Here is a 10,891-nt window from a genome sequence, read left to right as displayed (position 1 = left end):
AACATATGGTGACATTCATCAATAACTCTTTTGTTTACAAATGAAAACTGGTATGGTCATTTAAATGATTGTTTCATATTGCATTGTCATAAGGTTAATGTAAGCAATCTTAATACAGGGCTATAACTGAAAAGAAACTTACAGTGACATTTTCAAACAGTTTTCAYTGGGTGCTCTTTTTCAGACTTCTTTAGCTTTTACTGAGCTCTCTACAAATMTTTCCACAGTTTTAACAGGGTTTGCATTTCACTTACCTATGTGAAAGAATTGCTCAGGCCATTTTTCATTTGTCTGATTCTGCAATATGTATTAGATTGATGTGCAGTTATGTTTAAAGTTTAAAAGTTATTTTAATACACATGAAATCTTTTTCCGCAAAAATTTTTCGCAAAATTAAAAAGAAATTTTAATACACATAGCGAAAGGTTGAATCCTGCTCATTATACTTGCTCCATTTTGTTAGCAGAAGCAGTCTAAGGAATGGGAAGTGTATGGCAGCCAATTACCCTATGAAATTCCCTAAGTTCCTGTGAGGAATACACACAAATATCTGTGTGTGTATATTTAATAGTAACTTGTTAAGTTACTCGCAAAAGYTGAAGAAGTTAGAACCATGTATTCATTTATGTGCACACATAAAGATGCACGCTTGTCTTTGTGGCCAGGCTTGATGCAGCCCAGACAAGGTTTGATCCCTGACTAGGCCAGCTCACATCCCAAGGGAGAGCAAATTTGTCAACAAACGGGCAGGATACCTCCCAGTCCAGCCAGCCTTTCTTGCTGTGTCCTAGCTAATGTTGTTAGGTAGGTGTGGTATTAATGCAATGTTTTCAGACCCCACAGTTTTCACTGAAACACAACACCATCCTTGGACACCTTTTGAATGAATCCCTAGCTTCATTCATCYACTTGGATAATCTCACTGGGGCTTTTCTTACAGAATGAAGAGGATGAGGAGCAGCCTCTCAGCCTAGCCTGGCCTGAAACTCCRCGCAAGCAGCTCACCTATCTTTTAGTGTTACCCATTGTTTTCCCACTGTGGGCTACCCTGCCGGATGTCAGAAAACCTGTGAGTAACTGTTGTTGTAAATCGGTGTGTTCTGCACAAAAGGGTGGCTCTCTAGTTAAATGCCAAAAAAACTGTAGCAGATTCACTTAAAAATGGAAATAATAGGGGAGGTTTTATTTGAAGAAGAGGTTGCAACATTAGTATTCAAGTCTTCAAGTGGCAAATGGGTGATCTATAATGATAGGTCTATAAAGATTATATTTTTTTTTTCACTAATACTTCATGACATAAAGTGAAAGGTRTGAAAACTTCTTTGGGGCCTTCACCTTCATATTTCTGAATCTCCACTGAATGTCACAAGAGTACCAAGTAAGTCTGTCTATCTGCAGTGCACTAAAGGGTATGACAGGAAGCATTTTAGACTGTCTAAATTTTCTCTATATTTCAAACATAATAATATGCATTTGTCTTAAATTTATGTTCTGTTGGACCTTTCTCTTCTACTCATAATCTTTCATACTAGGATGAGATCTCTAAGTCCTTTCATGCATAAAATGCTGCTTTTGTCCCAAACACAACTTGAAGTTACCAAGTCTTACCACCTTKATACTCTCATATACAAATAGCCCTGACTGGGAAGTCTTATGGAAAGTAAAAAAGAGAAACTCATGAGCTGGGGAAAAAATTTAGTAGTGTTTTAATCTCTTTTCCTTTCTGGATCAAAAAYAGGTTTAAAAGTACTGCAAGAGAGGCATGTACAGTATGTAAAACAACACCCTGAATTCTTTCTTTCCTCCTCAAACGGAGTGAAAAACCTTCCCATCCCACACGCTTAAAAACTGCAATTCAGTGCAAGAAARAAGCTAAAATAAGATCTCTGATTTGTTTTTATATAAAGATTTTTCAAAGGCTATAAAGTGACATTTTCACTTCCAGTCCTTAAGCTTTGTTTTTCTTAAAGATTCCAAAAAACTTTGGTAATAACTTTTGTTTCAAAACACACAGAGCATACTACATGAATTTCAAGATTGTTTCTTTCTGAATTTATGCTCTCCTTTTGTCATTCAAACCTTCCATGGTTTAGGTTTTTTTTCATAATTTGATTTAAATTGAGTGACAAATATGTATGGGCATTATTTGGAAATTTGAAAATCTGCAGTTAACATGAGTAGACCTGTAGCTTTATTCAGTATTCTGTACTGTACAAATGAGCACAGTTTCATAAATAATAGTTTTGGAAAGTTAATATCTGGACAAGCTGGCKGCAAGTGTGTGATGTATGTGATTTATTAACACTAGTACCATTCACAACAGAACTCTGTGCTGAACTCTGGCAGCTAAAATACCCTGTCATAACACAAAAGATGAACAGTTGTATGTRCGAGATAGGAAAGTGGACAACAGAGTTTTAACATTTCATTCACTGAAAGGAGTAGGKTTTTTGCACAGAAAAAAAGAAAAAGGAGTTTGTAATTACATGTAGATTAGCAGAATAGGCAATGGGTTGTATCAGTATGAAAAGCTGCTTACTTTGAATATTGCTGTCAAAGATTTAACCAGATGGTTGCATAAGCTATCTAACATTTTAAATATACTTCATTAATGTATCTTCAAAATATTCTCACTTATCGCTGTGTGCTGTCCCCACTAATCCCTTCCTAACAAAAATGAAGCTTGATATCACAGCTCAACATGTGCATAAGAAAACAATTTTCAATGAAAATTTCAATGAAATTTGTGTGGCAAAAGTTAAAGCAAAGCTAAAATAATACTTAAGTAGATTTTTTTAGATAGGCCTGCCATTGGGGGCTTGATTTGCAAGTGTGTTAATTTTAGTCAGAAACCCAAATTCTGCATCAGGATGCTCAGATTAGCAAGTGCATATATAAAGCAAAAGCTTGTGTGCTATATACTGATTTAAGAGACCATATGGAGCCTTTGGCATCCTCTGTGGGTGTCCACTTTTCAATAAACAAGTTCTTCTTCCCTCCTAGAGTCTTTTTTCTAATGTATATTTTATCTCCTCACAAAGGAGACGGTTTGCCTGCATTTATTTGTACTATACTGAGATATATTTAGCTCCATGAAACCCAGAAGCTCCAGGAAAATTAGTTCAAAGACAAGGTCTCTGGTTCTAAAGTTAGGAAAATCCTGCTGCTTTATTATGCTCTGGTGCACACATATGCAGATTTTTATACACTTGGAGTAGATTATGTATTCGTTCTGCTGTCAGCTGATTGACTAGCTGAGATGTTTTAATGTGTTTAGTGCCTTAATAACACCTGCTCATACTAAGCCAGCATATATTAAAATCCTTACTATAATGTGAATAATGTTGTTGGCATATCCCAGAGGTAGGTGTGTCCTTGGGGAATTTAATTCCTGAGTTTTTGTTTAGGTATTTTGAACAATAATGAGTATTCCTGTACTAATGGCTTATTTCCCCAGTGGCTTTGTAAAGGTCACATGTGTAACTGCCCACCTCCYGCAACAGATATTAAAAGATTGAAAGAAAAATTACGTGCCCAAGGTGCCCTAGTAGTCAGGAGCAGATATTGAACACCACCCCTTTTGTTATAAGTTTACCCCACTGACCATCCCTTTGCATTACAGGCCAGACAAATGGCTCTTGGGGCTCCAGTCCTGCTGTCACTGGACACATTTGGGGGAGCTCCTTCTAGCTCTCCAAATTCCTATTACAAACGAAGAGCTACACCTTCCATGAACTCTTGTTGCCATACAGAGATGCACTGTTACCAAGGGGACAAGGACAACATGTTCCTGTGCAGATCCAGTTAGAGGAGCAGGTTCTGAGTAATCAGAGCTAAGCACTGTTAAGTGTGAAAGAAAGATCAAACTTTGCAATGCAGATACATTTATGAACGAGACAAGCATTGAATCATTCGGGTCAAAGGTGTTGGTAATAATACTGGCCAAAATTAACAGTTACCTTCCAAATTATTCAGCACACAGTACCTTTCAGGATCAAGCTGTTAGGATAAAAGCCTTCCTACCCRGATTATTTTTGCTACTTATAGTCCTGTTTTTCAGACACTGGCAAAAAATATATAGAACTGTTTCAAGAAAAATATCCTTAAGGTTTCTGATAGACAGGAACAATACCAATCCATCTAATCTACAGTGGAACTACAAAATTCTTTGCTTTTGTAGCAAAATAGCATATGAATTGAATGATCCATGGCTTCTTTCATTTGTCTGCTACCAGGACCACAAAAAACCCAATTGGTAATAAACTGGGCCACTCTGTCTTTGCAAGGCAACCACCACGAGAGCTACCAAAAATGATGGAGAGATGTATTGCTGTCTGCTTTCTCTGACTAATTCTTCTAGCAAAATGCTTATAATTGGCAGCTCTCTGTATTTCAAAGAGCTAGGGAGCAAAAATGACATGAATCTCAAAGAATGCTGTCACTAATTACAAAACAAGCGTGATTATTATTATATTCCGGAATAAAATCCAGCATACAAGAATATAATCAGCATTCTTGCTCTGCTTTTTAAAATTTTCATCTATATGCAAATTATATAGTAGCATCTATGGAGTCCATTTTGGTTTTCATCACCTGTAAAATGTACAAGCTTTAAATTTTGCCCTATTTGAATTTAAATGTTCCCAATTTTAAAATAGGTAATTTAAGTGTTAAGCCTATTAAAGTATCTTGGACTGCTGCTTATCAGTTAATTTTAGTGGGAGAGGATTAGCTAAGGCAGGCGAGGAGTACACATGCTGCAAAGTCACTGACTTGTAGTTCTTAGCCATCCAAATTCTGTGGATGTCTGACTCAGATTGGCAATGTCTCCTTGTTTTGCAAGAACCTTTTGGTGCATATAATCACACCATCAGAGAGCTGTTACTGGCCAGTAGAGCTCTGTTTGTATTAGTTTTGCTTAAGCCAGTGTACGCTTAAATCTGGAGTATTGTGCAGTGATCATTCAAACTGCATTGCYACAAGGTGCTCCGTGCAGATTCTGAGGCCAGCTGCAGCAAGTTTATTGCTTCATCATCTTATTAACCATATGGCTTGCCAAAAAACCCCAGCTTTYACAGGGACGATGAAAAATGTCGGAAGTTGAAAAAGTTGACTACTAAGAATCGTGAAGGAAAGTACTAGCTGCTTAGTTTTAAAAAAGGAAATTGCTATTTAGATTAATTTATCTCTACCAGACAATCCTGTTYCCACTGGTGCCAGATCACTATTTTAACAGCCATCTATATGTTCCTTTCAAATTGTGTTTAGATTAAGGTCTTCTGTCCCCCAGTACATAAAAAGGTTTGATTTTAAACTTGAAAGTCCATCCGAGTAGGTTTAAATGTCATAAGCTTATTATCATATTTTCTGATTTAACAGAAATTTAGAACTCTGTTTTGAAAAARTAACACTTTTTCAAAGTAATGTAATGAGCTGAGAAGCATTTAAGAAACAGATCCACCAAAGTAACCTGAGTAAATCTARAAACAGTGCTTGTGACAGTAGTGGAATTTATATGAAAAGGATGTTTCCTGGTGCCATTGTGGCTATTTAAGGGTAATCCATTTAAAACACCTACTGGAYTGCTTTTTTTACTCCAATAGAAGTTGGAGGGAGGGAGTTTAGTATTATGAGGGAGTTTAGAATCACAGATTCATAGAATGGTTTAGGTCAGAAGGAATCTTAAAGATCATCTATTCCTGACCCCCATGACAGGGGCAGGGACATCCTCCAGTAGACCATGTTGCTCAGAACCCAGTCCAATCTTGCCTTGAACACTTCCAGGGATGGGGTATTCACAACTTCTCTGGGCAACCRGTTCCAGTGCCTCACCACCCTTGCACTAAATCCAATCTAAACCTGCTCTCTTTCAGTTTGAAGCCATTTCCCCTTGTCCTGTCACTACATGCCCTTCTAAAAAGTGCCTCTTCRTCTTTATTGTAGGCTCYCTTCAGRTACTGGGAGGCTGCAATTAAGTTACTCCAAAGCTGTCTCTTCTCCAGGGTGAACAATCCCAATTCTCTCAGCCTTTCCTCATAGGAGAAGTGTTCGATCCCTCTAGTTAGTAGTGTTGTTAAATCTGTACCATTTTTAATGAGTGTTCCTGTGTATTTTCAGTTGTGACATGTTATCGGTCGTGCTGATCGATGTTTACATGCCCCGTTTTTAGGGGCACATTTAGTGCTGTGCAAAGCGCACATAGGAATAAATGCTGTGTAGCACAGCCTGCAGCTGCACCTGCTGCTGGAGCACATATGGACCTTCTCTTGTCCCATGCTGTAGATGAGGGTGCACAATTGCCATTGCTGACTTTATTTCTTTTGTATTAGTTAATGGCCTGAGCTCATTCCAGTTACATCAGCAGAAAGAGTCTGCAATGTGTCACTGAGCTACAGACCAGCCTCATTGTTTGCAGGTTCAGCTGACTAAAACAAGTGACATTCCTGTTTGACCAGCTTTAATTGCCAGCCCAATACACTGATCGTCTCCTCTTGTATCTGTTATATAAGAAAAGCTGGCTGTGCAGCTCTGTAAGTTCCCTAAAAACAWGTGCTTATTATGGCTTGAAGAAGCTTGCATCAGAACAAATGGTGTTTGCTCTCCAAAAGTTACATTCAGGGAAAGCCCTGCAATCCTGTCTGCTCCCACAACATGTAGAAACGGCACACAGTCAAATGAGCCTCTTGGTGTGGCAGGGGCATGATCTGCAATGAAARGGGGTACAAAAATTTCTAGAGTGGAAGTGGATTTAGTAAGGACAGAGCAGGAAGAAGTAGTGCAGGACTGAGCAGCAGCTGAAACAGGCATTCAGAATGTTATAAGCAATCCTAATGGTTATTCATGAAAATTTGTAGGACTCTGCTAGTCACATGTCAGAAATCATCTGGGGTGAGATCTGTGTTCAGAAGGTCAATGACCATAAAGATTGGTAGAATTCATTCACAGTACAAATCTCATTTTGAATACTGATTTGATTTAGATAGTGTTTGTGTGGTGCAGTACTGCAGTTTTGTTTCCTTTAGTAGTTGACCTCTTTTTGTTACATAGATCCYGTTAGTCAATAGGAAATACATTAAATGCTAAAAGATTGGAAAGAACTAAAATAAATCATTAACCTGAATACAACCCATTTATTTCTGTTCAAAATCTGACACTAGTAAGGGAGACAGTGAAATGCAAATTAAATTACTTCGGTGTTACACAGAGTTTTTAATTCATTGCAAGTCCTGACAATATGCTTTGCRTGTTTTTATAACAAATATCTCTACAAAATGAAGGATGGAGGATACATGCTTAACATATTTTCTATCAAGAAATTGAATAGTTTTCACAAGGAAAGTAAATGCTATAATAAATTTTAGGTGTGCGTGTTTTTAGCTTTGCCATATGGCAGTCTTTGTTACACTGACTGTGAAATTTGTTGCACAAAGTTTTTAATGTACAAAGGAAAGATACAGGCACCTGTTTTAGCACTTGAATAAGCATGAAATTATCATTAGTTTTAGAAGTTGGGCCACTATTAAGCTAAACACATATGCAAATTGCATCATAACCAATTATTATACAAATGACAACCCAAAATTTGCCATTCATCGTACAAGTTCTTAGGAGGTCTTATTTTGTGATTGAAGCAATTGAAACAATGAGGCATTGGTAAGTACATACCAATGTCAGGGCCTCCTTTTCTTGCTTGTCTTGACATGTATTTTGATCATCTGATGATAATCAGAACAGCTGCTCGGAACAGGCCATCAGAAACATTGAGAAGTCAGTCTAATATTGGGAAGCAARTAAGAGTAAAGCATGTCACCTTTCAGTAGAGATTTTCACTGTTTCTCCTTGTTTCTCTTTCAGACATCAAGAAAATTTTTTCCCATCACGTTTTTTGGCTCTATCAGCTGGATTGCATTCTTTTCTTACTTGATGGTCTGGTGGGCACACCAGGTAAGGAGAGGATACTGGTACAAAATAAAAGCCATGCCATTATGTTTCTCACTGGAAAAGATCATTTAGAATCAGAGTCCATCTAGCTCATGCTGGGTTATGCTTTATTTCGGGAGCTGTAACCATGGAAAAAGTAAATCAGTACTCACTAAATGGAAAGTAGTTCAGAGAGCTGTGGTTGGCCTGACCGCAGGACTTGATCATTCTTGTAACATCAGAACCATCAGCAACTGCCTGCCAATACCTTATACTTCTATTTGACAATCTTTCTCCTAATAGATGGGGGAATACATGACAACTAGTATTTCTATGGTCTTACCTGTTATTCTCCAAGCTAGCTGGTGAGTCCAGGACAGCTGAAAACATTTCTTCACTGCAGGACACTTTTTTTCTGTTTTTCTTAAACCCTTTTAGGTTGGAGAGACCATTGGTATTAGTGAAGAAATCATGGGATTGACTATTCTAGCTGCTGGCACATCCATTCCTGACCTTATTACCAGTGTKATTGTAGCACGCAAAGGTCTGGGGGACATGGCTGTATCCAGTTCTGTTGGAAGCAACATATTTGACATCACAGTGGGGTAAGTTCTACACCAAGAAAATTGTGTCTGTTTTAAACAAGTCTTTTGTTCTTAGCACATTGCTGTGATATTGCCCACAAGCAGCAATCTTTAAAAAGGACAGTGGTGCAAATATGCAGTCAATGTTACTGTGGCAGTACTCTGAAGTTTATAGGCATCTGCATGAAGGAATGTTATAAATTTGTTGCCTAAGTCTTGCTTTGATATTACAGGGAAGCCTATGCAAGTGAATTGCACTTTCAAATTGTGCAAGGGCATTGTTCCAAAAAGGAATTTTAAAGCTTTTTATGCTTTTGTCAGGTTGCTGTTTGCTTTCTGCTACCACTCATTGTGCTTATACTAGAGCTTTCTTTACAAATGATGAYCAGGAACAATTCATTGCCTCTGCAGTATTCATGTTTGATGTAACAACAACAGAAAGTCATTGTCTTGTGTAGCTCATTTAGGCTGCTGTTGACATGTGATTAATTTTTTTTCTATACCTGACAAGTCCCAAATTGCAAACCAATTCTCTGTTAACAAAAAGAACCCCTTTTATAGCTCTGACAATGTGAAGCTACATGAGATTGTGCAGAAATTTTCTATTTACACTTTACTGCTTCATGGCAGCTCTAGGGCAATGATTTGTGGCATGATGTTGAAATTCAAATTCTTTTTTGACCTTTTGACCCACCAAAGTAGATTGGTTTCAGAAACAGTGTAATCTATGCCTCAGTGTTTCAAAAATGTGCAGGAAATACATAGATAAACTCTGTTCCCAGATTTCTATCTTCAACACAGGATGGAGATTATGAGAATCATGTCCACACTCTCAATTTCTCCATCTTTGGTTGTTTCTTGCTATCACATACAAAGAGGAGAGAACAGTTCTAGTCACAGTCACAGGGCCAAACAGCCGAGTTACAGAAGAGATCCTGGTTTTCACAGCTGAAAATATACCAGCAACTGCACAAACGTATAGATAGGGATCCTAAAGTTAGAATGGATGGCAAATACCTTTTCCACTTTATCTGTTAGCTAATGGCAGTACCTTTAGACATAGGACAACCTAGCCACTTTGTTTTTCTATTAATCCAGAAGCATTAAGTCTTTCAAATATGCCTTTCTCTATGCAGTGAACCTGTAAAGTAAATGAAAACCATGTCCTCCAATTTTGAGTACATAAGATGCATTACATTTTTTTTTCTGCTTTACTGTGCTTTCTTRCTTTTTAAAACACGTTTAGACTCCCTGCCAATGGAAATGGTTTTGTCCTGCACCAGTCTGCTACATTTACAGCAGAAATGGCACAGCTRAGCTATAGACTGGTGTAGTTAGTACTGCAGCTGTAATAAATTATTCTCTCCTGAGCTGCTTATTCTAAGTTTTAATGTTGTGAGCTTCTGACAACTCACTTCATGCTTTCTAAGCCTGCTAAGCTCCAATCAGTGTCTTAAATATTTATTTCAGCTTGACATCTTGCAGAGGGATATTGTCTCATTCTGTGGCGTGAGAGATGAGAAATGCAATGACAGCAAACACAGAAATAGAAGTTAAGCTGAAGTTCAGTTGAAGTTCACAGTTTAACAGAGGTTTATACAGTAAATGTGGATAAAGGTATTTAAGGACCAAATTTTGCAGGCAGTGCCTTGCACAGTGCTGGTTCTTTGTGGCAAGGGCATGTTTCTATGCAACCCACCCTATGGTCAGGCCGGCTCTTGGAAAGAGTGCAAATAGCTTCTTCTGCAGACGCTGTGAAATCTAGAAACAAATGAAGGGGGGTTTCCTGCTCACAGAYAGGATGCCAGGTGATTTGCCAGCATGAGAAATAAAATTCACCAGTATAATTAGTGGAAGAGTAGGGGGCATAAATCCCATGTGTTCTCCCCAAGAATCATGAGAAATCTTACAATTTATATTTATGCAAATTTTGGAAAAGCTGATACTTCCTGCCTCTCTTTATGCAGGAAGCCTTTGGTTGTATTTTGAATTGTCTCCAAAAACTTACTAGTGCTCGTTTCTGGACTTCTGCAGCTTTTTAAATTAATTTTTCTGTCTCTTAACAGCCTTCCTCTTCCATGGCTCCTGTATGCTGTGATTAACAGCTTTGCCCCGGTGACAGTCAGCAGCAACGGTTTATTCTGTGCGATTGTCCTCCTGTTCATCATGCTGCTCTTTGTCATCCTCTCCATTGCTTCCTGCAAGTGGAGGATGAATAAAATCCTGGGTTTCCTCATGTTTGGGCTTTATTTTGTGTTCCTGATTGTCAGTGTCCTCCTGGAGGACAAAGTGATCCAGTGTCCTGTCTCCATCTAGTGGACAGTGCTGTTTCTTGGCACCAAAAAAAAAAAAAAAAAAAAAAAAAAAAAAAAAAAAAAAAAAAAAAA

General features: G+C 38.0%; 1 protein-coding gene across 1 annotated transcript in view; it reads left to right on the top strand.

Annotated features, from left to right (window-relative positions):
- Positions 1-10,849, top strand: part of SLC24A2 (solute carrier family 24 member 2) — a 101,302-nt gene extending 90,453 nt beyond the window's left edge. Inside the window, exons 6-9 of the mRNA XM_057373475.1 lie at positions 941-1,069; positions 7,855-7,944; positions 8,359-8,525; positions 10,571-10,849. Coding sequence (XP_057229458.1) covers positions 941-1,069; positions 7,855-7,944; positions 8,359-8,525; positions 10,571-10,820 — 636 coding nt within the window. The 3' untranslated portion in view covers positions 10,821-10,849. The remainder of the gene's footprint in view (positions 1-940; positions 1,070-7,854; positions 7,945-8,358; positions 8,526-10,570) is intronic.
- The last annotated feature ends 42 nt before the right edge of the window (positions 10,850-10,891 follow it).

Source organism: Malurus melanocephalus, unplaced genomic scaffold (assembly GCF_030028575.1).
Source record: "Malurus melanocephalus ecotype Western Australia unplaced genomic scaffold, MMel_1.1 scaffold_198, whole genome shotgun sequence".
NCBI classification, from domain to species: Eukaryota; Metazoa; Chordata; class Aves; order Passeriformes; family Maluridae; genus Malurus; species Malurus melanocephalus.
This window is presented reverse-complemented; position numbering and strand designations above follow the sequence as displayed.